We start from the raw sequence: 26,588 nt of genomic DNA, 5'->3' as shown, positions 1-26,588 counted from the left end.
GTTTCTCTGAGTTTTGATCTTCCTTCAGTAAGAGTGCCATGGCCAGATACTATAGGGTGTGTCGGTGTTCCCTTGTTTGTGTATCTTGGGAAGCATGTAGGTCCCAAGGGTGGGTTTGTGTGGGGAAGTTGTAGAGTTTCTCTTGGAGTTGTGGAAGGATTTGTTGATATCCTTAAATTCCTGTGTGAATTTCAGTGTGGGGTCTTCTTTGAGTTCTTTATAGTAATTGTTCCACCTAGTATTTAGCTCTGACACTCTGGTTACCTTCTTCAGAGTTGAGGAAAAGCTCTGTGAAGCTTAAAAGTTTGTCCTCTCCACCAACAGAAGTTTGTCCAATAAAAGATATTACCTTACCCACCTTGTCTCCCAACATACTCCCCAGGGAAGCTTTCTCCTAATCCCAGGCATTTAGTGGATGGCTTTTACATTGTACATTTTTATTCATAGTCACTAAAAAGTCTTATCTATAAGTTAACTTTTTCCAGTTGATTTTGTAGTATGCCTTTCAAGATTCTGCAGGCCTCAGAACAGAGACATGGCATTTTTCAATTGACATAAGAGGTGGAATTGCAGCATTTATGGTTGTGCAAAGGCAAGCACTTATTTCACATGCTATCCTTTACAAAAGGTCTAGTTTGCTAAATGACCACATTATTCTGCTGCATACTCACCCCAATTAGTGTAGGTCTGTGTGGATTCTAATTGGGCCTGACACGCGCCTGTTTAAAGAGATTCCCTGGGAATTAAAAGAGCTACTTCTATAGTTTGACTTGGCTGGTGATACGACACATGACATGATTTTGAGAATTTTCTGCACTTACCATGAAACAAATATGCCACAGGTATCAAGTGGGCTTTGTTTTGGGGCTGTAATCGTATTACAAATTGAACATTTCCACATGTGCACACTGGCAAATGTAGCCCCAGCTATCTCATGTGTATCTGCCCCAGGGTACAGATGCTGGGGTCCTGACAAAGCATAATATAAATATAAATATATTTTCCACATTATGTTAACACATGCTAATAAAATTGAAGGATAAGGGCCTAAAAGAAGCAGCTGTTAAAAATTTTCATCAATCCCAGAAAATCAGCTTCTTAATTATTGATAATTTAGCATCAAAATGACAATTAACCCTCTTCCCCTGCCCCACCTTGCAAAGTTGGGGCCTCTTTTAGGACTTACAAGAGGGACTTTAAAGAAAAGTGTAGCATTTCATCACAGCTCTTTAGTCTTTCTGGAATTAATTAGGATTAAAATATAACAGGAAAAAGCAAGGCTCATTCTCAAGGTCTGATATTTCAGAACCCGTATCCAGTTTGGCACAATCAGATAGTAGTAGTAGTAAAACCAAGCCATATGAAAGCACTTCATATTTCTACAGCACCTTTCATCAGGAAGGATTCAAAAACACTTCCTGAACAGATTTATAAATTACACATATGAATAGCTATACTCACCACTGAAATGCAGCCACTTTTGGGGTGAAATGCAACTGTTCACTTCCCGTTGCTGTGAGCTAATAAAGGACTGCATCTCCTCGTGAGCCGCCAGGGGCTACTCAGGATGTGCTTCTCCCAAATGGAATTTAGCATGTACACTGGGGCTAATAACTCTTCTTGAGCGAGACGTTCAATGAGCTATTTAAAGAGTCAGACCTGTGTGTTTAGGCCTTATTAAAACGCTGCTTTGATTCAAATCTGTGTCTTGGGGAAATGGCAAAGTTGGACTCTTTGTAAGAAGAGGAAAACAAATATAATGGAGGAAAAAAGGATCACCAAACTTAGTTATTTTTGTTGTGGTCATGTAGGGTTTTTCCTTGCTTTAGTAAATGACTCTGAATGGTAAAGACTGAAGGGCTGCATCTGCCATCATCTTTTACACTGAAACTAAGGATCAACCAACATGGCCTTTGGAACCCATACACACTGGTGGGCAAATGGCAGCCTGTGGGCCACATCCAGCCCGTGGGACCATCCTGCCCGGCCCTTAAGCTCCCGGCCAGGGAGGCTAGCCCCTGGCCCCTCCCCTGCTGTCCTCCCTCCCCTGCAGCCTCAGCTCACCATGCTGCCAATGCTCTGGGCAGCGGGGCTGCAAGCTCCTGCCAGGCAATGCAGCTGCAAGAGCTGCTGGCCTGTCCCAGTGCTCTAGACTGTGCGGCGGCGTGGCTGGCTCCGGCCGGTCGGTGCGGCTTCCAGATCTGGTGCTCTGAGCAGCATGGTAAGGGGGTGACCGGGGGGGTGGGGTGGATAATGGGCAGAGGGTCCCAGGGGGCAGTCAGGTTGGATAGGCGTGGGAGTCCCAGGGGGCCTGTCAGGGGGCAGCAGTATGGATAGGGATTGGGGCAGTCTGGGGACAGGGAACAGGGTGGTTTGATGGGGATGGAGTCCTGGGGGGCAGGTTAGGGGTGGGGGGGGTCCCAGGATGGGAACATCAGGGGACAAGGAGCAGGGGGTTGGATGGGTCGGGGGTTCTGAGGGGCAGCGGGAAGTGGGAGGGGGTGGCTAGGGGGTCGGGGGGGCCATGCTGTTTGGGGAGCTAGAGCCTTCCCCACCCGCCCTCCAGACAGTTTTGGAACCCTGATGTGGCCCTCAGGCCAAAAAGTTTGCCCAATCCTGCACTAAGATTACAAAGAAATGTCAGTGGGGTTGGGACGGCAAGAGCTTTTGGCCAGGCCCCATAATGCATTTAAACAATGACTGGGGCCCTGGCAAGGGTATGTAGCCTCTGACATAGAGAAGTCTTTACCCACTTGGTCGTGGCTGGGTTTGGCTTTACTTAATTACTTGTGCAGATATTTATAACAACTTTCCCTTCCACAAATGCTGTAACTGTGTCTGTTTTAAAATATAAAATACCTTTTGTATACATAGGAACAAAGTGAAATACTGATTATACAGCTTGTCGTGGTGGTCGTTGGCCATAGTCGCCAGTTGGACTGATTACGTCTTTTTTGTGGTCGTCTATATCACACTGAACTCATTGGGTATAACATGAAAAATACCTAATAGCATCAGAAGAAGGATCCAGAAGCCATACTTAAAGGTATCTTAGTAAAAGCCATCTTAGCAGAAAATAGACATTATGAACCCCCTTGTTTAGAATGCCTTCCCCTTCTGGACAAAGGCAATTGGTCCTTTCAGCATGCCCCAGTAAGACACAATGTAATATTTTTTTTCTATTTTTGTGTGGTGGGGGGTAGACTAGTTTCTTCAAAATCAGTTTGCTCTTTCAAATTACCCTTTTAAGTACATGAACTTTGCTATCGGGGAGAAAGCAATGAACTTCAAGAGCCTGGAAGGAAATAGGTCTGAAGATGGATAGAACTATAAGGGGCAAGGTCCACGTCTGTTGTCACTCACCTGTGTGTATTTCACTCAACATTCCCTGCTTATACTAATGATATCATAGGCACCAATGACTTCATCACTGTCCATGGGCTTTATTATAACACTGCTGCTGGGTCCATGTCAAATGACCTTTATGGCTTTTCTTAAAATAGTGTCGAAGAAAAGCCTTACAATTAATTTTCTTTGAATAGTGGTAATAGACAAGTTTGAAGTAACACTGATGGCTCATCCATAAAACACAGATGGCCTTTTTGACAGATATGGGTGGCACTAAGTAGTGCGTGCTATGCTATATGGTGTAAACAATTGTCTCTTCTAGTTAGCCCTTCACCAAAATAGCCAAATTACGTCTGGCGCTGCATTGAGCAATATTTTAAGGTCAGGCTTGACAAAGCCCTGGCTGGGATGATTTGATTGGGGATTGGTCCTGCTTTGAGCAGTGGGTTGGACTAGATGACGTCCTGAGGTCCCTTCCAACCCTGATATTCTATGATTCTATGTATGGTACCTTCAATATACAGCTGTAATGGCTAGATATTAACCACACATTAATGTTCAATAGAGACACATCAACAGGCCTTCTTTCTCTGGGGGTGTCTGAAGGGAAGGTGCTATCTTACTCTGGGACATAAGATGCAGGGAAAAACTTATACTTCCCTAGAAGCATTATAAAGCAGTGGAATTGGCAGGGAACCACTCTTGAGAGGAACTGCCGCCTTCCCCTATTGGGGATGGGGCGGGAAGGGGAAGATGGGGAAAAGTATTTGCAGTTACAGACAAAATTGAAATTAATTCATGTATTTAGTCTCCTTGCTCCTTTGGTGGCAGTGAAAGAAACATAAATAGGTTCCTAAAGTGCAGTCATATACACACATATTCCTAAAGTGAATTCAGGATATTTGTATGCACACCCATTTTTTTTTTATGTGCAATCACATAACTAGGATTGCCAGACATCCGATTTTTGACAGGAACACCCAGTCGAAAGGGGAACCTGGTGGCTCCACTAAAAGTCCAGTTGGGCCGCTAAAAGTCTGCCATGGCGGCTCTGCACAGCTCCCAGAACGTGTCTGGCATATCCTTCTGGCTCCTAGGCCGAAGGGCAGCCAAGGAGGGTTCTGTGTACTGCTCCAAGCACCAGCTCCCACAAACAAACTGTGGCCAATGGGAGCTGCGGGGGTGATGCCTGCGGGAGGAGGGACAGCACGTAGAGCCCTCCCCTCCCCTCCCCCCCCCCCAGCCACCCCTCCACCTTGGAGCCAGAGAGCCATGTTGCAGTTTCCTGGGAGCCGCCTGAGGTCAACACTGCCTGGAGCCTGCACCCCGAACCACCCCCTCCCCCACTATGCCCAGCTCAGAACCCCCAATTTCCTCTTGGAGCCTAATCCCCCAACCCCCTTCCTCCCATGCTCTGAACACCTTGGCCCCAGCCCAGAACCCTCTTCTGAACCTGCCCCAACCCCTCATCCCTGGCCCCACCCCAGAGCACCCTCCCATACCCTGAAACTACTAATTTCTGACACCCCCCCCACTCCCGTCCTTGAAGCCTATATCCCTTCCTGCACCCTCAACCCCCTGCCTCACTCCGGTGCCCTCATCCATACGCTGAACCTCTAAGCTCCAGCCCAGAGCCTGAAGCACCAGCCAGCATCTGCACCCGCAGCCCCCTCTTGCGTCCCAAACCCCTCATCCCCCGCACCTTCCCTGTCAGAGGCACCCCACCCCCTGGCCCCAGCCAAAATGAGTGAGCGATGATGGTGGAGAGTGAGTGACCAGGGGGTGAAGAGGGCGGGGGGAGGGGGGGAATTGAGGGCCTGTGGGGCGGGGCCTCCGAGAAGGGGCAGAGCCTCATGGAAGGGGCGGCGCTACAGACTGTTATGTGAAACAGTATCAATGCCTATCAGAGTTGAGGTATAGAATTACACAAGATTGGTAATGTAAGTAGCGGAACAATAAATGCAGCCGTGCAAGGCTTAGGGCCTAATTGTTTTAAGGGTATTGTGCCGCATCAGCGAGGGTGACCAGACAGCAAATGTGAAAAATCAGGACAAGGGGTGGGGGTTAATAGGAGCCTACATAAGAAAAAGACCCCAAAATCGGGACTGTCCCTATAAAATCAGGACATCTGGTCACCCTAGCATCAGCTCCCATTATCTTGAGTTGGAGTGGCGAGTGCTCAGCCCCGCTGCAAAACAAGCTTTTAAACAGAATGGGTGCAATCCTTGTACCACTGACGTCAAAGGGAGTTTTGTCTGTGGGTATGGCTACACAACAAAAAAGACCCACATCAGTGAGTCTCAGGTCAACAGACTTGGGCTTGTGCTGTGGGGTTAAAACCAGCACTGTGAACACTTGGGTTTTTGCTGGAGCCCAGGGTCTGAAACCCAGCAAGTCGGGAGGTTCTCAGAATCAGCCCGAGCCCAACATCTGACTCTGAGACTCACTGATTTTATTGTTGTTTTTTGCTGTGTGGACATACGTGTAGACATCAGTGGCCGGGCTGTCACCCAAGCTCCCTAAGGCTATACTTACCCTCCACTGAACCTCTGTTGGTGGTACGGTTCTGATTCTCCCAGTCTGCTACCTGGTGTATTACTATATGTACAGAACTGGTAATGCCCTCTGTTTGCTCCTTCTTCCATCTCAGCCCTGCTAAAGGAATGCCTTCATCTCAGTTCCCCTGCTAGCACTCCTTTGCCTTGTCCACCATATGCCATGCGCTCCCTGATTGCGCTAGCTGGGGTCTCTTAAACTTGTCTACTACTCTACAAGTTTGTTCAGCGGATGCATGGCCTTGAGCCTGATCCAGATGTGACTGCATTAAGTAAAGCATTTAAATCTGCATTCTGGCCACTAACAACCCTCTTATTATTTGTCTTAATTATCTGTAAAGTACATTAAGATAATTGAAAGATACTATAGCAATTCCAGATTCTATTGTTGTTATTATTATCCATGGCCACTTGAGATACAGATCAGTCCTAACCCTTAAGTTACCAAGTGATAAATTAAATTAAATGGAATGACTCCACAAAAACAAAAGGAGAGTGAAAAAGATGCCTTCGGTTTTATAGTACTTTATTTTTTTAGTTGATCCTCCCATAATAATGTTCTGAAATGCATAACAGTTACATTGTACAAAGCATTTAAAGAAAGTACCTCAACTTGCCGATTATTTCAAAATGAGATTATAAACAAAAGGAAATAAATCTGGTCCCTCACTAAAAGGCAAAAAAACAAAACAAAAATAACTGAATACAGTCCGTTATTTATTTATTTTTTTAACGTAAGTTTGGAACACTTCATCTTACAAATAGGATTAACATGAACATAACATCACACAAGCTCGCAGACAACCAGCATAAAATATTGGGTACAGTTTTAATCAGAAGAATCATGCTTTCATGAAGAAATTATAACTGTTTATACAATTGAATCAATTTACTGTATTTAAAAAAAACTAATTCGCATCTATTAGTTATTTAGTTTCATTAAAAAGAAAAAAATAGGAATGTCAGAAAATTTCGAACACTGTTTTGCACTCCAATATACACAGATCAGTTCACCTCACTTGTTTTGAAGTACATGGGTGCCTACATCATAAAGTAGTGGGGGACTGGAGCAGTGCTGTTTAACATAGGAACAGTGCTATTTTAATCAACAAACAATTGTTTGCCAACAAATAAATACATGGTACACACAACACAAAAAAGAAATTAGAGGAAACAAAACAACACAGCGACATGATTGTCTAAATTTAAAATGTCATTACAATGATTTGGCAAACATTGAAATAGTGGTACTGTTGATGAAATGGTCCTTTGACAGAAGTAGCTGAATGACTTAAACGTCTTTGAGTGGTGAACATTCATAGTTTACAATATACACAAACCTCTTATGTATTGTCTCTCAAAGTTTTTTTTTTTTTTTGTCTTTTCTTCTTTCTTTCTTTCTTTTTTTTTTTCACAATGCAGGTAAGAAGAAAAAATTACGGAGAGGATGAAATATTCCCTGTTATTGGTTTCTAATATTAATGATGGATAGTGTGCATAAGATAGAACTACTTTCTTTCTTTGAAGGGTTAAAATGCATAAAGCTTTAATGAAGAGGATTTGTACATAAAAGCAACTGTTCCCAATCCTGTGTCAAACTATCTTATACAAAAAGAAAAACAATTCAGTTTCTATTTTAAAGGAGTGCCCATGTGTATCAATGCAGTCTTAACCCATCTGCCCCCACCCTCTCATGCCGGGTGCATTGGAAGACATTTTTCCCGGCCGTGGTTTACATAATCCACTGAAACTTTTTTTAAGTCGCATTGATCCTCCAGAAGTCAGCAGCTGCCTTTGCTGTGCAAAACAAAATATTGAGAATAAATAGTTTCTTTCTTTTTAAAATTATTCAGTTTAAGGTCATCAGACTTTAGATGAGTGACCCTGCAGATTTATAAGGCATTCTGCTCAGCAGTCTTTTAAATAGTCATATACGAAAGAGCCATGCTACTGGTTTGGACTTGGTCCCAATTCTTGGTAAGGTTTCACAATGTCATACATGACTAATGGACTGGATGGCACTGGATTCTGCGGCAGCTCTTGCCATACTGTGCCACATGTTGGGAGAATTGTGGGATGCAGAATGGAGGGAGTCCTTGTCAGAGAGAGAGAGCATCATAGCATATGCCTGAATGAGGAAACAAGAGAAAGAGAAAGTGGTAAACACTGCAGAATGCACTGCTTTGACATTAAACCATGTCACCTATATGGAAGCAGCCAAAATTTGATCCCTAGAGAGTATTTTGTATTCAGTGGAGGTCTAAATTTGGATTTATGTATACAACATCTGTTAGGTAAAGCTCTGCCAACCTTTCCTTTGACATTTTTTGACCCACTAATAGTAATAATTCTTTACCCTCATCACCCAAGGCTGACAAAGAATTTTAAAAACATTCAGTAGTAATTTCCTGGGTGGTTTCAAGACAAGAACAGAATGAAACCCCTTTTTAATTGCTTCCAAATAACATCAGAAACTGGGATTGAAATATCAGCCTAGCTAAACGCTGCTGAACAGAGAAATGCCATGTACATAGTGAGCAACGCCACTAGAAGGCGACAGTACCTCTGGCAACAGACCCATCCCTAGGGAAAGTTCACTAATTCTCTTGAGTGGTGCAGTCACACTAACTTGTGAAAATACATCTGGCCAAGTCCTCTCAGTTGTATTGGAGCACACCTACTGACTACAAGTGATGATTCCAGCAGGCTTGCACTGGTGTATCTGAGAGCAGAATCCCACTAATCACAGTGATGTAATCTTTGCATATGTATACAGGAATACATTACACAGCAACATACTGTTTTTTAAAAATATTCCATATACCTACATATCATGGGCCAGATCCTTAGGTTGATTACACCACCCAAGAATATGCCCCCCTCTTTAAAACAATCTTATATCCCATTTGCTCTGATAGTAACCACAGAATGGGGAGAGCAAATTTTCAGGGCTTACTGTGGATCAGGAGCACAAACCTTTCTGTTGTGATTAAGATGACTCTAGTTTACCACACACCAGCAGGTCCATCTTTTGGATACTCAGTGACAATGAGCTTAAGCTGAATTAAGAATTTACCTGGGTCTTGGATTTCCTGTACAATGGTTGCTTTAGATCCTCTGGCAGGTGTGAAGTATTGAAAGCTGCCAGTTCAGCTTCAGTGTATTGATTTTCTTCCATTTTCCTCATTTTGAGGCTATCTGTGAAGTGCCTTATATGATCCAAAGCAGAGAGTCCAGTCTTGGTATACTCATCCTCTTTATACCTACAAAAATGTGATGGAGGTTGTGGGTTTTTGAATGTAATTAAAATTTTTTGCATGCCTCCAAAAAAGGTCTTCTTATAAGGACTCACCAATATAAGGCTACTGCACACCAATTCTCATCTATTTAAGTCTGCTCTAAACTGCCTCACTTTTAACTTCACCAAAAATCATAAGCAGCTACAGTATGGTCCAGCAGGTAAGGATAACGGCATGGGACCATTGCACAAGTCACAGGCAGCTAGTAGGTGCCAGACAGCATATGCTACGTGTTTATATATGTATCCACTCTGGCCTGACAATCGCTCATAGCTCCCTGTGCCAATTATTTCTACTCTTAAAAGGAACCGATTGCCCAAAGGGGCTGAGGATAGGGCTGGTGTCAGCCAAATACAGGTGCACACTGACATTGCTATTGGGGTTAGCTCATTAGGGCTGTTTCCTAGCATGCTTGCCAGAATTTGGTCCTTGGAATGCTTGCACTGTTTTCTTTTTTTTTCTTTTTTAACTTTATTTGACTGTACCATTTAAAATACTAGGAAGAAACCAACCTGCCAGGGGAAGCCTTGCAGTTCATTTCCAAAGTACTTGTTTCTTCGTAGTCATCCTCAGGGCTCCCTTCATGTAGGTTACTTGTAACCGGTTCCTTGACTGGCTTCCCTGCAATTTCACTTTCTTCGTCTTCCTCATCCATCACTGCTTCATCTTCTGCCTCTTCATCATCCAGCAAGTCCGAGTTCTGACTTGCCACCAATGCTTTCTCATCCTTAAAGTGGCTGCCATTCATTCTAAAAGAAAATAAAAATCAATCAATCGATGTATAATCAGGCTTATGAAATCATACCAAGTAGAGCTGAAAAAGACCTCTCCTGCTGCCAACGCAAAATGGTCCCTTCCAGCATGCTTTGTAGTGTTTTGTACTCTTTAGCTTTGAATATCAAGGAATTATTGTTGTGAATTCTGTTTAAAAAACAATGAAATATTATGGCCCAAACTGCATGGAATTCTACTCTTAGTTTTGGGAGCCCATCCCACTCCATTGTATACATAACCGTCAGGAGGTGTTTTCTGATGTTCTTTTTAATTTTTCCCGTCCTTCATTTAATCATAGTACTTCTACTTATACCAACTAGCCTTGGCAAAATAACCTAATGAATTTTAATGGGAGCTATAGAGGCTGAAAATCTGAATTTTTTAGAAATGGCCTCCAATAGTATGCTCACAATTTTGCAAAATCAAATGCAGGTGCAATATTTTCTAAAATAAATTGTGCTCACAACTCCACTCATTAAGAAGCCCACTTATGTTACTGCACCCACAGATTATGCATGGCATCTGACTGGGTGCAACTGCAGGTACAAATAATTGTGCCTGCAGTTTTGCACCCACACTGAAGTCCAGGTGCAAAATTACACCCACAATTATGGGAGGCTGGATTGAAAGGTGGACAAAAATAAGGGCTGATGGCAATAACGAAAAGGTCCCTTAATTCTCAATATCTAATGCAATGTTTTAAGTGAGAAGTGAAACCAATACTCTTATTTAAATAATAATTATAGCAATACACATTCTGAAAATTCAGACCTATCATTAAACTGTCTTGTGCTTTCAGAGCAGGTTCGCTCTTTAGGGCCTGTTACAGCATATTCTACAAAGGGTGCTAAGTTCATGCTGACCTATAGACTTGTACTCTGTAGCATGTTTGATTAAGGAGTTTTATCCTGTAGGATGCTGAGTAACTTTGGAGGTGCTCAACTTTTATTGACTTAAATGGGAGTTAAAGGTGCTCAGCTCTGCCACAAAAATGTATACATTGATACATGCTGAGCCATATATGCAGCTGGTTTAAACTGGCATAGCTCCATTGACGTCAGTGGAGCTATGTCAGCCTATACTAACCTGTGTAGCTGGCCCAGTGTTTTTATGTAAGAAATAACACTGCACTGGTTGGCTCATTTATTGTTTTAATTGCATACGTGGCCCTTTGCCTTCCAGGAGTACAGCTACAAAAATGGAAACTTTATTGTCTGCACAGAGTTAGCTTGAGAATATATGTGACTTAAACCATGCTGCATGATACAGAATATACTGAGAATTTTAACACAGGAAGATGCCTCATGAAAACACATTAGATATTGATTTGTTTGCTTTATTGTTATAACATCTTTACTTTCTTAACCAAAAGCTTTAGCACACCAGAAGCGGCCATGCCTGCTGGCTGCATTCCTCTAGGGTCATTGTGCTCCTGTATACGTGCAATGAGATTTAATCTATTTGCTGTCGCTTAGTTTTTCCAGGAAATCATCATATGGCTAACTCCTTCAAAACCCCACTGGGAATGATTCAGTAATTGTCCATGTCATGAATCATTGTCCCCACATAGTGGCCTTTATGGCATATAAAAAAGTTGTTCCAGTTGTGCCCGCCAATGGGTCAACATCCCCCACATCTCATCATCGACGCGACAGTAACCATTATCAACCGATATCACTCATATCTGACACCCTATTAAAAAAATCAGGAAGTGATCTATTTGCAACACAATGACAGAATCCCTGAGTTTGCACTGAGTCAAGATAGTTGAACTGCAATGGAAATAGGGGATAATTATTCAAATAGAGTCAAAGAACGGATATCTTTAACATCTTTTATCTAAGTATGATGATGACATGTTTTGGACAGACATAAGAAATTATTAATCATGGCTCCAGCTGACAACTTGCTAGTTATGCTAAATCAAGACCGTTAGAAATGAAAGGGAAATGGACTAAAACCAAAGTAACGAAAGCCATATGATTAAGAAAACAGATTCACTAATTTTGCTTTCAAGTGCAGTAATTTGCCAAGGATAAAACATCCATCAAAAATAGACTGAAGCCCTGAATTTAGAAAGGAAAAACTGTATGACCCATCAACCTTTTCTCTTTACTGCCTTCCTGTTGAGACATGTTGAGACCAGATGTGCAAAAAACAAACAAACAAACAAAAACCCCAACAACCCTCATTGCCGGTCAAGATGGAATGAAATTTGAATATGCATGTAATAATTTAATCAGTTGCCTTCATGAATATTTGTCTTACATCTACTATTGTTGATTCCAGCACAAAGACAAATTGGAAATTGAAAAGGGGGATGAACGTATTCACTATCAGCAAACAATTTCTGATATTGATAATCTGATGCAAATTAACTGAAAGAGGCAGACAAAGTTGGAGCCTTTATACTACTTCATAGCGTGTATGGTTCATATACATGCTCAATATGGTAGCCTTTAAAATTAGAAGCAGACAAGCTCTCTCATGACCCTTATGCTTAGCCATATTTTTATAGTAGCTGAACATTCTTAGAAGTTGTTATCTGTTCCTTATTTATAGTTCCTTATAGTTAAGGAAAAATTAGATTTACATATGCACTTAAATCATACCCTGACAGAAAGAAAGTCTCATATGGCTAGAGTAGTGTGAACTACTTATTACTAGTAGTTGTACTACTGACTTCATGGTAGTGAGCACTTTACCTGGCAGTAAGTGTATGCAGGACTGGCCCCTTAGTAATGGCCTCGCATTTGTACTGAGGAATTAAATTTAACTTCTTCCACTTTGTTAATTGCCCATTTACCTTTAGATTACAATGTTCTTTCTAATCCTCTCCACACATGGCTGTCAATGCTGTAGGGTCTGTGATTTTCAGTGAATTCAAAATGGAGGCAATTTATAGTATGCTTACGTGGACAGGAGAATTGGTGTATGGTAGCTTTAAATTGGGAAGCCCTCATAAAAATAGACAGCCACCCATTAAAAAGATGTTTCCTGATGCCTAGTATTTGCTGTACTCAGGGATTTTGCTGCCTATCACCAGATGATGTGCTCTGGTCTGTATGTATACAACTAAAGTTGTGACATGCTCATTTGAACATACGCCTTTGTTTCCAGGCTTTTGTTTATTCATCTAGGTTGGTGTCAGCACAATTGTTTTGCTAAACTGATTATATGACAATTGTGACAGCAAGGATGCTAAAATCACTTCTGGTTCAACTCAGCCAACTTCCTTTTTACAGTATCCATAATACTCAAAATAGCAGACATGGGAAAATGAATTGGGAAAGGAACATAGTCATCTTCAGGAGCTGTCTTACTACAGTGACATCATACCTTTCTTCCGAATTTCTTGGGGATTGGTTATTGTGGTTGCTGTTGCCGATGAAATTCCGAATTTCTGTGAAATAAGAATCCTCTTTGTCATCCAGAATTGCCCCCGTGCTTTCAAGTTCTGAATGAGGTGAAGATGTTGCAGTACCTTCAAGAAGGTAAAATTGGGGAGAAGATTGGTCATTTGCATTTTTCATCCATTTAATCCTTTACAAACTGATTTAAAAATAAAATTTTCATGTGCATCATTTTAGGACAGCTGCCAATATGAAACCCCTAAGACAGTTTTCAAAATAGTCTGTGTGTGTGTGTATGTATTTCACATTTTGGCTGACCACTTTCAAACATTATTTAAACTTCATAACACCCAGTGAGGGAGGGAAGTATTATTAACTCCATTTTACAGATGGGTCAGCTGAGACACAGAGAAATTAAGGGCTAAATCTTGTTTGCATTGAAGTCTATGGCAAAGCTCCCAGGGACTCCAAGATTGTGTCTTAAGTCAGTGGTTCTCAAACTAGGGCTGCCGCTTGTTCAGGGAAAGCCCCTGGCGGGCCGGGCTGGTTTGTTTACCTGCCATGTCCACAGGTTCAGCTGATCGCGGCTCCCACTGGCCACAGTTCACCGCTCCAGGCCAATGGGGGCTGCGGGAAGCGGCACGGGCCGAGGGATGTGCTGGCCGCCCTTCCTGCAGCCCCCATTGGCCTGGAGCAGCGAACCGTGTCCAGTGGGAGCCGCGATCGGCAGAACCTGCAGTCGCGGCAGATAAACAAACCGGCCCGGCCTGCCAGGGGCTTTCCCTGAACAAGCGGCAGCCCTAGTTTGAGAACCACTGTCTTAAGTGACGTGCCCAGTATCACACAGTGAATCAGTGACAGACAGACAAGTTCTGTGCTGTAATCATTAGAAAAAACAATGCTGGTTCCCACCTTCTCAGGGACACACCCTTATTACGAACAGGGGTGATTTGCTTGTTTAAGCCTGCCAGTCTACCTGACTGCACAAGTGAGGCAGATACAAAGCCTTTAAATAAATGTTGGTGATAGGCTGTTACTCAGAACTGGTGGGCTTTAGCCCTGTCCCTTCCAGCCACTGTTTTTAGTTGAGTCCATTGCATATGTTTCCAAAAGGGCTGGAGGCTGAGGTCTAAGAAAGGAGTCTAGTAATTTACTCATTATCAGACTCATATGAGAGGAGCAGCAGGGCCCAATTCTCTGCATGGGAAATAGTTAGACATTGGATTTCAATGTAATTCATGGATAGCGGACATTTGGTAGAACTTTAAGTCTAAAGGGCTGATGTAAAAGGCAGCCACAAAGACAGCTTGCATACTGGGTGTTATTTCTCTGGTTTACATTCGTAGCAGTTGCCTTTACTAAAAATTTCAGTGTCTTTCTTTCCTGTCGCCCTGTAGCATCAGTAATGTCAGTAAATAAACCTGCGTGTTAGACCCGGAGTTTCAAATGGAACATAATCTTACCTCCTGGTTCTGGAGTATAGTTTTGAAAATGCACATCACTGATATAGTTACTGAGGTCTATAATTGGATAACACCCAGGAATATCAATGAGAGGCATCTATATGCATCAAGGAAAAGACAATCCCTGCATTTGATACATGTGTTTGATTATTTCTAGTTAGGTAGATAATGAATTAAAGAGAATGCAGATAGGCATTTTAAAAAAGTCTACAGATTTCTCAACCAAGTGTTATGCACTGTCTCACTATCCCCTTCCTCCCCCCACCCCAGTGCTACTTTCATGGCCCATGAAATCCTCAGATGTGGCTCTCTTGATTTTGTGGGGGACCTGGTCCAATTTGTGGCAGTGGGGACAGGAGGAGAGAGGCTCCACTGGTGAGAGCTGCTGGTGGTCTGAAGATTTTAGGGGATGGCAAGAATAACCTTGAAGGCACTCCCCAGAATTCTAAGGCAAGGCCTTCTGCTGACAACAGTGTGATCATGGAGATTGCATGAAAAATCATTTTGCAGGCCAAAAATACCATGGCTGGCTTGAAAAAAAACCCATAAAATTGCATTAAATTATAAAAAGAAAAAAAATCTATGCCTCTTGAAAATCACTGGGATTGGTGCTCCTAAATCATTTAGGTACTTTTGAAAATCACACTCCCAATACCCAGAAGCTGAGAACAAATGGTGCATATTTCACAAAGCCAGTGTTGAAAATGAGCAGGAAGTACTTGTATATTAACACTGGATAGCTCTCTGGTGCAGTGAAAGGGGAAAATGATTACATACCAGACATGTTCCCATTCTCATGCTTTTTTAAATGTCTGTCTAGATTGGTTTGTTGACCAAAACACCTGTCACATAAGTGACATTTGAATGGCTTCTCCTTATTGTGGATGTTACGGACGTGCCTCTGCAGGTTAGACGATATGCTAAAAGATCTGTCACAGTATTTGCATCTAAAAAGAAACAAGAGGAAAAGAAATTGTTTATTAGTAACTGGAATAATAATCAGAATAAAGGGTAAAGAGCATTTCACAAAATGATTGTTCAAAACACACTTCAGACCCTAAATTCTCCCCTTTTTTCTTCTTTTCTGGATTTGCTGATAACTATAGACTCGATCCCACTCCAATTGCAGTCAAAGGCAAAGCTCTCGTTGACCTAAATGGACTAGGGTGGCACCCGAGGGGCCCAATTCTCTGCTTCTTCACAGAGCTTTCAGACCGGTGGAACTCCACTGACTCGTGACCTACAGGTGCAATTCAGCGAAGTGCTGAGTAGCCTTAACATACACTGTAGCTAAAAGGAATTGCGGTTGAGCTTGCTCAGCACCTCGCATTTAGGAAGAAGCATAATATTTCCGATTTAACTGCATCGAATTAGTTAGCATAATTGATTCCCATGTATTTAAAAGTATTGCCTGCAAAGTTGAGGAGTCTGAAAAACAGTAGAGCATAATGCTATTGTTTCATGTGCTGCCAATACAATACAATTAAACACTTTTGAAAAAAAAACATGAAACAAATTCCTTTTAATACTCAAATAAGGTAAAAGAGGCCACTTTGTCTTTGCAAAATTATCCTGTGTGATTACATCTTTTTCTGAGGAATTAGTTTGCTCAGTTGCTAATCCCAAAGGAAATTCAGTTATCTTCCAAAAACCAGCAATAAACAATCCAGATCTTTAATACCGTGCCAATGTGGGTAGTTTAGTCTATCACTCTGGTACCAGAGGCATCAATTTTCCTACTCTGTAGTGATTTGGAGTCCCTAAAGCCTTTACTGCATTGCTCTTTAAGCCATTACTAAGACATACTCTAACTGTTCCAAATTCTCTTTCTGGCAACTAGCCAATAGTCTTCATCACCCTCGTTTTTCAATCATCTTACTTTTCCTGTGCTTCAAAACATGTCCATTACACTCTGAACAGCGTCAGTTTTTCAGTGCAGAAATTGTCCATTATGCTTCTAATTGTTTCTGGCTTTTATGTGGTGGACAAGCGTAACATGCTTCAAGATGCAGCTTCAGTCATGAATAAAATTAGATGCAAATCCCATTTCCCAAAAAGACTCCAGGAAGAAAAATTCATCACAAACAATGAGCTTTTTCAGCTCTTTACAGGTTCTTAAGTGCACAAATTTGTGTGTTTGTTTTATTGGAACATGACTTGGCTTCCTTCCAACTGATTTTCAATGAATATTTCATTTTCAATAAGCTAACGCTTCAGTTCTCATTTCTACATATGCATAACTATCATGGATATTAATAGCAGCTACACATGCTTGTCAACAAGGGAGTAAAGCCAACTATGTTTCTGGTAATTCTACCTAGTTCAGAAAGAATTCAAATTAGACAGGAAGTAAATTTATACACCAACATGTTTGAAACTGTTTTTTTGTTTTAAATCACATAATCTAAGGAGCACCTGAATTAAACATAAACACTACAAATAATACTGCTGTGTTTTTAGGCTGGGATTTACAGACGTGCCCAAGTGATTTAGGAGCATGACTTCCATTAAAAATCAATGGGACTTATGCACCTCCCTCACTTAAGCATTTTTGAACCACCTATGCTCAAATGTCAGTCATGTGCAGTGGGTGGGATTCTGTTACCACTGACATCAATGGGATCAGAGTTAGACCGATCTACCTGTTATGTATCTAAATAGGTACATCTACTAAGGGCCTGAACCTGAGATGCGGGGCACCTGTAGCACCCGCTGAAGTCAAGGGGAAAGTCAGCACCAATCCAGATCAGGTCCATCTATAATAAGATCTTTGGAATGTATTTATTATGGATGAATTCTGAAGTAATCATATCATCTTACATTTAATACGGCACTTTTTATTCTGCAAGATCCCAAAGCAATTACAAAATTTGAATGTGGGATACAGGAATCTTCTTACTCACAACTGAGATGCTTCTACCTCTGGGGTGGAACATGGAACGGTTTTGGTGTTGTCTAGACCAGGATGAAAAGTTTTGCTGTTGTCTAGACCAGGTGCTGTCTGTTTTAAAAACATGTTTTAACTAATGAGTTTTAAATCCTCTATGTAGCCAGGGTACGTTGTATTTTAATATGTGTTTGCTGGTCAAGGTGATCCCACTCTCTGTTGCAGTAGTTACCACAGGTTTCTGCGTATCTGTGCAGTGGTCACTGATCATTCCTGAGACTACCTATACCTCACCATGAGCTCCCTCTTAGAATTGCCTAAAAATATGGCTCTTGTCACACTCAAGGGGTCGTACAGCCCCTCCTCATGGATTCTCCAGTGCTTGTCCCTTCCCATACAGTTCTACATTATTTGGGGCCTGCTTATGCAAAGGGATGGGGAGGAGGATTTTGACCACAGTTTGTAAAGTGCTTTGAAATAAAAAGTGCAATATATATAATTGCAGCTATAACTTCCCCCCATCCTCCACCCTGCACACATACAACCTTTAGAAGGCTATACGTGGTAAATATCACATGGTTTTTCATGGGCATCCTGCAATACAACTGTAGTTAGATATAACCTTGATTCTCAAGGAAGAACGAAAAGCTTATGGAAAGTTTATTTGGACCAACATTACAGCTGGTAAGGAGCAAAATAATGCCACTGGGGTCAAAGTGGCATTCCCTCTCTACCCTCAAGTTAGGCCAGGTGCATTAGAAGGGCCTTTGTCTTCCACTAACACACCAAGCATATAGCACATTGCTGAAGGCAGGGCACTCGGCTGGATTGATTACTGGTGTGCTCTGTAGTTACAACAGCCAGTTTCTTCACTGGATAAGAAATCCTATAGGAGATCCTATTTCTGTGCATTAAGGCAAGTGGGAGAGTCTCTGCAGTCAGGCATAAGGTCTATCATATTGTCAAAGAATTTTCAAGAACTTCATGTCTTCAAGTCCCTACCGCACACCCTGCTTGTAACATCTACCAAAAAGGAGCTGAGCTTTGAGACTCTCATCAAGAAGTGGCGTTATAATGAAGGTAAATATCCTTCCTCAACCCTACCTTGTGAGTGAACATGCCCAAATAGAGTTGGGAGCCAAGGTAGCTTTAAATTATACCACTGCCTCACAGACCCTTAAAATTAGTGGAGTGTCATTGCATACATAGGAAGGAGAGGGAACATCAAATTTCCTAATTCTGCACACACCAACCAGCAAATAATACTATGAACAAAATTAAAAACATTTCCTAATAATGATACTCAGAATCCCAAAGTGTTTTACAGACTAATTTATCCTTACCACACCTCTGTGAAGGAGGCAAGTACTATTGTACCTATTTTTCAGATTGGGAAACTGAGGCACAGAGATGGTTAGGGCTGAGATTTTCAAGTTGCCTTGACACACAGTTCCCATTGAAATTAATAGGAGATGTCTAAATCTTCAAGACAGCTTTGAAAATCTCTCCCTAAGGGTATATCTACACTGTGATAAAAAGCCTGCAGCACTGAGTCTCAGAGACTGGGTCAGTTGACGTGCGGTTACAGGGCTTGAGTTACAGGGTGAGAAAATTGCAGTGGAGACTGTACCACTGACTCATGGGCTCAGAGGGCCCATAGCCTGAATGCCTACACTGCAATTCTACAGCCCAGCAGCCCAAGCCATGCAAGCCCAAGTCAGCTGACCTAGACTCTGCGACTCACTGCCATGGTTTTTTTATCTCAGTGTAGACATGTCCTAAGTGTCTTTCCCAAAGGAACTGTAGGCCTGATCCAAAACCTACTGAAGTCAACGGAAAGAATCCCATTGATTTCAATGAGCCCGTAATGAGTCAGTGCCAGAACTGGGGACAAAACACAATACTGAACTCCCATTCCCCTGCTGTAAACACTAGGCCATGCTCATGACCACAAACACATTTTATTATACCTGTAAGGCTGCTCTCCAGTGTGCGTCCTCAGGTGACGTGTTAAGTTAGCCGATCTTGGGAAAATCTTGCCACAGTATCTATGATTAGAAAACAGTTTCTATGACAAAGTCATCGCAGTTGACATTATTTCACTGTGAACTGCATAATGCACCAGACGCATAGCCATAATTTAATCAATCCTGTATGGTACTGGGATTTCTTAGGCATTTACAAATTCAACGAAGGCATCACAGAAATATAAATAACCCATGAATGAAGCCTGAATTACTGGCACTTGCTAGATTTCCTTGCACATAAGCAAGCAATTTATGCAAACAGACATTAGTTTTAATTACCTTCCAAAATTCTAATCTTATTAATTCTAAATCTTTCACATTCATGTTTTGGAAGCCTGAAAATCTGTTATTCAAGGCTTGGAATTCTGATTTGAAGTAAGGAGATTCAATTCTTTCCATTTATTCTATGTGTCAGCAAATGTGACATCATTCTGTGCATTGAATAGGATCAGAGCAGACAAGATTCAAAGACCTAATCCATCAAGGTATGTTTCTATAACAACTTGTCTTGAAAGGTGACATGTTTTCAAAAAGATCAGATAAACTGATATGCCAGTGTCAAATACCCTAGCATTCTAGAGATGATATAGAGACTTAAATAAGGCAATTTTAAAAATCATTCCACCATTTCCCTAATATTTCACAGGGAACAATAAAACCTTGTCAAGGCTCCCAGGTAGCATTCCAAGAAACAGCATGATTAGAACAGTTACATTAAGGACCTTCAGCCCAATCTTGCATGGTAATAAGCACTCTCAACTCCCTCTGAAGGTAATGTGAGTTACAGGTGCCATGCATAAAGGATGCATGCAGAAGCTTTCAGGATTTGGCCCTCCATTTTTAACATACAGTTTATTATTTCATACCAAGCATGACTATACAAGCATGACCCTGATCCTTCTCACATTGACAAAATTCTGATTGACTTCATTCATACGTGCAATGACTATGAACTTATAGTTTTTGTTCAGATTGTAAACATATGTCCTTATAATTCATATATTTTGTGAAAGATCCCTTCTGACATTAGAGGCAGATGGTCTGAGGAAAGCAGCCCTGTAGCCTGTGATCAGAAAAATGAATAGTGAAAGCGCATTTATTAATATAAAGGTGATGAGGAAATTTGGGAACAAGCTTGTTTATGCAATATTTTCAGCCTCATTTATCAAACTCGAGTGATGTAGGACAAATTCCTCATATAATAACAAAAAACAAAACACTGTTTCTATGTTTGACTGAATAAAGAGCACTTTGAAATACTATAGACCTTCCATGATCTCTATTAATCATCCAATCAGGAGTAATTTCTAAAGTAAACAACAGCGTCTTTTGAAAGCAGAGAGGAGATGTTAGGAGACCCTGTCATGATTAGCTCAGCAATTACCTGCAGGTATAGCGTTCCTTGCCCTTCCTCAGGAGGTTTTCTGGTAGGGCACTCGGTGGGGCTCGGAAGTTAAACATGGAAGGGACAGATTGTATGAGTTCACTAGCTTCTGGTTTCAGGGCACTAAAACTCTCTAGTTTTTCAGCCATGTTTTCTATAGCTGACATCTGCAAGAGGAAAAGGAAAAAGGGAAACATATCACAGTGAAGGTGCTCTTTTTCTGTACAGATAATTCGAAACACAAAGAACTCCATTCAAAAAATGACTGTGCATAGAAAACTATTCTGGTTTTTCACTCTGTGAGTAGGACACAGTGATGGAAAACTATGTTATCGCAGTTTGAATAACACAAGTAACTTTTACTGACAGTAGATCACTCCGCAGCAGTGATGATGTTGTACCTGACAGTTCCTGATCATCTAGCAGATCATGTTTCCTAATCTCTGTACATGCTAATAAATAACTAATTCTACATGAGAGCTACACTAATTGGCATGAAGGCTTATAAAATATTTACGTTCAAATACTTTTTTTTTTGCACTACAGTGTAGATTCCTATGCTTTTCTGCTACATTGTTTTAATGTTCTTGCTCCTATAGTAATTATTTGTAAACTCTGTATGAGGCAGATCCTACACTTGGGCTTGATCAAGTAAAAATAATGGGTGATCTGGAGTTGTCCTATGGCAAGGATTCTTGTTCCCACTGAAATCAGCTGGAATTTTGCCACTAACTTGAATGGGAACAAGATCTGGCTTTACATGCACATACCACAAAAAAGGATATGCTGTCTAAAAATGATCACTTGGAGAAGCTGGGTCTTATTGGAAAGTACCTGTAGCTGGTAGCGGAAGGATTCTTTTTAAGTTAGCACCTGCAATTTTCAGATATAAATCTGACCCAGTGTATACACTATGACCTTGAAGATAGCAAGTCACATTCGGATTTGAATTACATGGTGCAAATCCAGAATTAAGTGGAATTACACTCTCTAATCTAAAGGAGGGCAGAATTAGCCTCATAGGCCACAGGTGTTTACAAGCCTGATAGATCAGTTCCCATTAAGCAGGAACTGATATATACTGTGATCTCTTGGCAAAATTTATTTTTTTCCCCACTGTTTAGGGATTTCTTTCTTAGCGTTCTAATCTCATATGCTAGCTGGTTTGACTGCCCTCACTCCATTCATTAAAAAATATTCTGTAATAATACTCAAAAAGCACGATGGCCAACTTTTTCAAAAGTGATTTTGGATGCCCAACCTTAGACACCTTAAAGGAACCTGATTTTCAGAGTGTGGGTGCTCAGCACTTTCAGGCCACTTGAAGATGTCTCAGGTTTGGCACCTCAGAAAATTACCCCAAATCATCTGTCACGTTTGGAAACCTTGGCAACACTGCAGAGTTACTGTAGAACATGGTAACACTTGAAAATAAGAGTTCCCTCATCTCATTCCCCCCTCAAAAATCACAGTGCTCCAACTCCAGATTATAAGAGGCATGCCACTATGCAGTCTTCTGAGAAAACTGACAGAATAGAAGCTAAAGAAAAAAGCCTACACATTTTACAAAGAAGGAGAAAGTTACTTTAAAGCTCTTAAGACTAATTCTACTCTGTCTTCCCACAACATAAATAAAAAAAAACATTTCTAGTGAAATCAATGGAATTACACTATCCCAGTGTAATAACCCATGTCGGCCTCATTATCCAATGTTTAATAGTAGCTTACTACATGAGTAACGCCACTGAAGCTAACTGATACTAAGGATGAGCAAGAGTTGCAGAAGGATCTGATTTGCCTCTCAAACAGACTGGGGAACTCCACTGCGTTAAGAGGAGATACTCCTGATTTACACTGGAGTAAGGGAGGGCAGAATCTGGCTCACAATGTGCAAGGAGATTATTTTTCATAATACAACATAGGATTAATAAAGTAATATTCAAGAGATAGAATATTTTTCACGGAACCTTCCTCTAAAGTCTGTGGCGCGATTGGTCTGATTTTGATGCTTTTGTTACAAAAAAAAATTGTTGCTTGAAATGACTATTCATGTTCTGGTTAGCTCAGGGTTTTTGGGTTTGTTTTGTTTTTCCCTTTGCCTCATAGCCTGCCCTCTCATTTCATGCTCAGACTCCTAATGCGCACTACAAATTGCAATGTACAGGGTACCACTGCCAATTTGCCAAATGTCTTTCATCAGACATGGTGCAAAAAATCACAGAGGGAAGTCAAGATACATTTACTTGTCAGGCAACGAATGTGAAAGCACTGAGAGGCAGTAGGGGCTGTAAGCTCTGGGGTTTGATTCATAATCACTCAGCTGCTAAAACATTCTCCATAGATGCAAGTGGACAGCACATTTGTCAATATGAAGGATTTTGACATGTACTGATCACAGGGCTGAGATATGTAATGATGCTGCTTCTGGGATAGGAGGTAATTCTGTCCCAGCAGAGCAATGTCATTATCAACCCATACAGCTCAACATCACGATATATTTATTTTGATACCTCTTCATATTCTTCTTTACTCAGAATCGATTCTTAAAGCATTTATGATTGTATTTCCACTGCCTTTAATTCCTTCTAATTGTTCCTGGCAAGTAACCATTCTGATATTTACTATTGCAGAGAATAGATGGCTTGAATGAAAAATAACCTTTGGCCTTCCGGCTGATTAGCACTGACAAGACAGTGCATGGGTTATGATAGTACATATTTATGGTGAAGAATAATAAGTGCATTGAGGAGGATAATAAATGTTTTTATTTATGTACATATAATACTCAAGTCAGTTTCATTATATAGGGGTTTTAAATCATTTTTTGATCAAATCAACATTTTTCATGTACATGGATCCCTACAGTAATATATTAAATAAACTATTTTCCTATTTACATTTAAAATGACTTCGTCATGCTTAGTATCATTGTTTTATCTGCAGCTTTGGGGCGTGATTCTGCTCTGGCAGTGATGTAAATCAGGACTAAGTTCACCGATGTCAATGGGGCTACACCAGTGTGAGGTCAGAATCGGGTCCTTAGTTTCTTATTCACAGAAACCACAAGCACTTCCAATTACTGAAAAGCAATAACAGCTTTTTAGAAATACATGCCCTGCCCTGAGAATTACTACAGTTTTTTTTTTTTAAAGAATGTAGAATGTAGTTACCTTATGTGGTTTATATTCTTAAAGAAACGCACCATCACCAAGAGGAAATATTAAGTATTTGGGGTCAGATCCTCAACTGGTGTAAATGAATATAGCGCCACTGAAGTCAGTGGAGTTACACCAGTTTACATCAGCTGAGGCTATAGCTCCCAGAATCCAAACAATGCACATTATTAAAAGGTAATAGGGAAAATAATGACTATTAAAAGGCAGCTTTCCTTTGCTTTGCAGCCAGCCAGACCTGAACTAAAGTAGAGATAAAAGTGAGGGAAGGGTAAGCTATTAACTCCCTTCCTTCCTCTTGCACATATACTTCTTTTCCCATTTGTATTCCTTCCACTCATCACTGAGAACCACTGAAGCAACATAAACGCTATCAGTGAATCCTTCCTTTCAGCATCTTAATGCTGGCTATGGTAGCACTTTGTGTCAGCTAGAAGGAAGGGCTGTGGTTTCCCCATCAGAGCAGATCCTCTCCCCCCTGCTTTTCCCTCTCCCCCCCCCCCCCCAAAAAAAGCCCCTCTAAGGCAGAATTGAGGATTAGAGGATATACCAGCAATGTAAGGTCAGAAAACCTTTCAGGAATGGCATAGTTATCAAAGTAGCAGCCATTAGAAACTCAGGAGATTTAGAAATGATGTTAGATTTAAAATAAAGCAAACCACTTGAAAGCACGACAGTATTGGGAATTAGGGAGGGAGAGAACACCCCACCTTGCATTAGTGTTGCATTGTCTGTGGTTCCCCAGTTGACCTTGATGAGTCAGCTCCCCACTACCTCCCAGGTACTTCCTGCTCCTCTAAATTCCACACTTTGAGTCCTAATCCCCCTTCCCCAGCTTTGCTTCCCTATAGATCTTCTAAAGTCCACATGGCCTCCTGTGATCCATAGTAGATCCCAGGGAACCATGGGCCTACTCTGGTCCGCTGTAGCTCCTGCAGCCCTATATCCCAAAAAATAGCATGTCTGAATGACTTCAAATTCTCGTAACTGATCACTGGTCTCTAGCCCTTCCTTTAAAGTGGAAATTCTTTTTCTGAGTAGTTGGGACGCTCCTGGCTAAACATATAAAATAAATCTCAGCCTTAACAATGGAGAGGCTGCAATGATCAGTGAAACACTCATCTGCCAGCAGGGTTACTTAGCAGAGTTACTTATGACAGGCACCCACCCTGGGAGGTTAGGTAGATAGTTACTGAAACAGGATGCACTTCCTCTAGCCTGTGGTATCAAATCCAAAATCTCCTCCCACACCAAGATGCTCCCCTTCCACAACTTAAAGATAATATGATTCTTTAACACAAGGCTGCCCAGGGCAATGCACCACATTATAAGTGGAATGGGTTTCTGCAGATCTTTAGGCCAAATTCTGATCTCTCTCCATTCAAGTGAATATTTAGGGTTCAGTTATCCCATCAAGGTACAGACATACCTTGGAGACAGTGAAGAGTCAAGCCACGCCCAGGTGAGCTCTGGGAGGAATTGTGTCTCAAGGAAGCACAATGGCTTCTGGTGCTCCCAGGAACAAAGGGCGAGCATACCTATCACACTACCTCTCTGGACAATATAGTATGTTTCCCCCTTCACATCTGGGGGCTCATCCAAAGCCCAGTGAAGCCAATAAGCATCTTTCCAATTACTTCAATGGGCTCTGGAGCAGGCCCCTGGGAATGTTCACTGACCAGTACGAAGCACAGAGCATGCCCCCACACTTTCCATCTCATTTGGCTTGCACCCCAGTTCAGGGTAAGAGAGAACACTCCTTGTATTGAGGGAACACTGGCTACTGCATGGTGGTGCAGTTGTCAGGGCAGGAAAGGCACAATCTCACTCTTAATGTAGAATTAGTGTAATTTATATGTCTACAGAGCAAGTTAGCAGAGGAGGTAAGAGAGCGAGAAGATTGCATTACATATTTTACATAAAGTTATTGCCTTATGGACAAGTAACGTCTGCTCCTAATCTGAGATCAGTGAATGGCAGTATTTTATAAAGAACTGTAATTTTTTGATTTACATATATGAGAGTTGTTGATTCTATCTGAATCCAGATGTCTGGAAAAGGAAGTAGCTTTACCCCCACCTCCCTCCTGGTCCCTAAGAGGCTATTAACCGCATACTGACGCAAACCAATATGTAGTCACAATTCCCTAGCACTGACCCAAAAAGGCAGACATTACCATAATCGGATAAAACAAGTATTTTTAAACATTTCAACAGGCTAGATATCATCAACAAGGGTCTCAGACATTTGTCTTAAAATTTATTTGCAGCAGCAGAAAATCAGTGACATACATAAAGGAGAGTTTCTTTAATTTTTTTTTAAAAA

At 41.4% G+C, this 26,588-nt stretch overlaps 1 protein-coding gene across 8 annotated transcripts in view; it reads right to left on the bottom strand.

Moving 5' to 3' along the window:
* Positions 1-7,171: 7,171 nt before the first annotated feature.
* MECOM (MDS1 and EVI1 complex locus) overlaps positions 7,172-26,588 on the bottom strand; it is a 249,768-nt gene continuing 230,351 nt past the window's right edge. For all 8 annotated transcript variants that reach the window (XM_074963598.1, XM_074963599.1, XM_074963600.1 and 5 more), the window contains 7 exons: positions 21,091-21,257; positions 19,650-19,727; positions 15,570-15,739; positions 13,316-13,460; positions 9,715-9,951; positions 8,980-9,166; positions 7,172-8,031 (listed from right to left, as the gene is read on the bottom strand). In XM_074963598.1, the coding sequence (XP_074819699.1) occupies positions 7,897-8,031; positions 8,980-9,166; positions 9,715-9,951; positions 13,316-13,460; positions 15,570-15,739; positions 19,650-19,727; positions 21,091-21,257 (1,119 nt within the window). In that variant the 3' untranslated portion in view covers positions 7,172-7,896. The remainder of the gene's footprint in view (positions 8,032-8,979; positions 9,167-9,714; positions 9,952-13,315; positions 13,461-15,569; positions 15,740-19,649; positions 19,728-21,090; positions 21,258-26,588) is intronic.

This window comes from Natator depressus, chromosome 9 (genome assembly GCF_965152275.1).
Source record: "Natator depressus isolate rNatDep1 chromosome 9, rNatDep2.hap1, whole genome shotgun sequence".
Taxonomy (NCBI): Eukaryota; Metazoa; Chordata; order Testudines; family Cheloniidae; genus Natator; species Natator depressus.
Note: the sequence above shows the minus strand (reverse complement) of the source record. Positions and strands in the feature narration are given on the sequence as shown.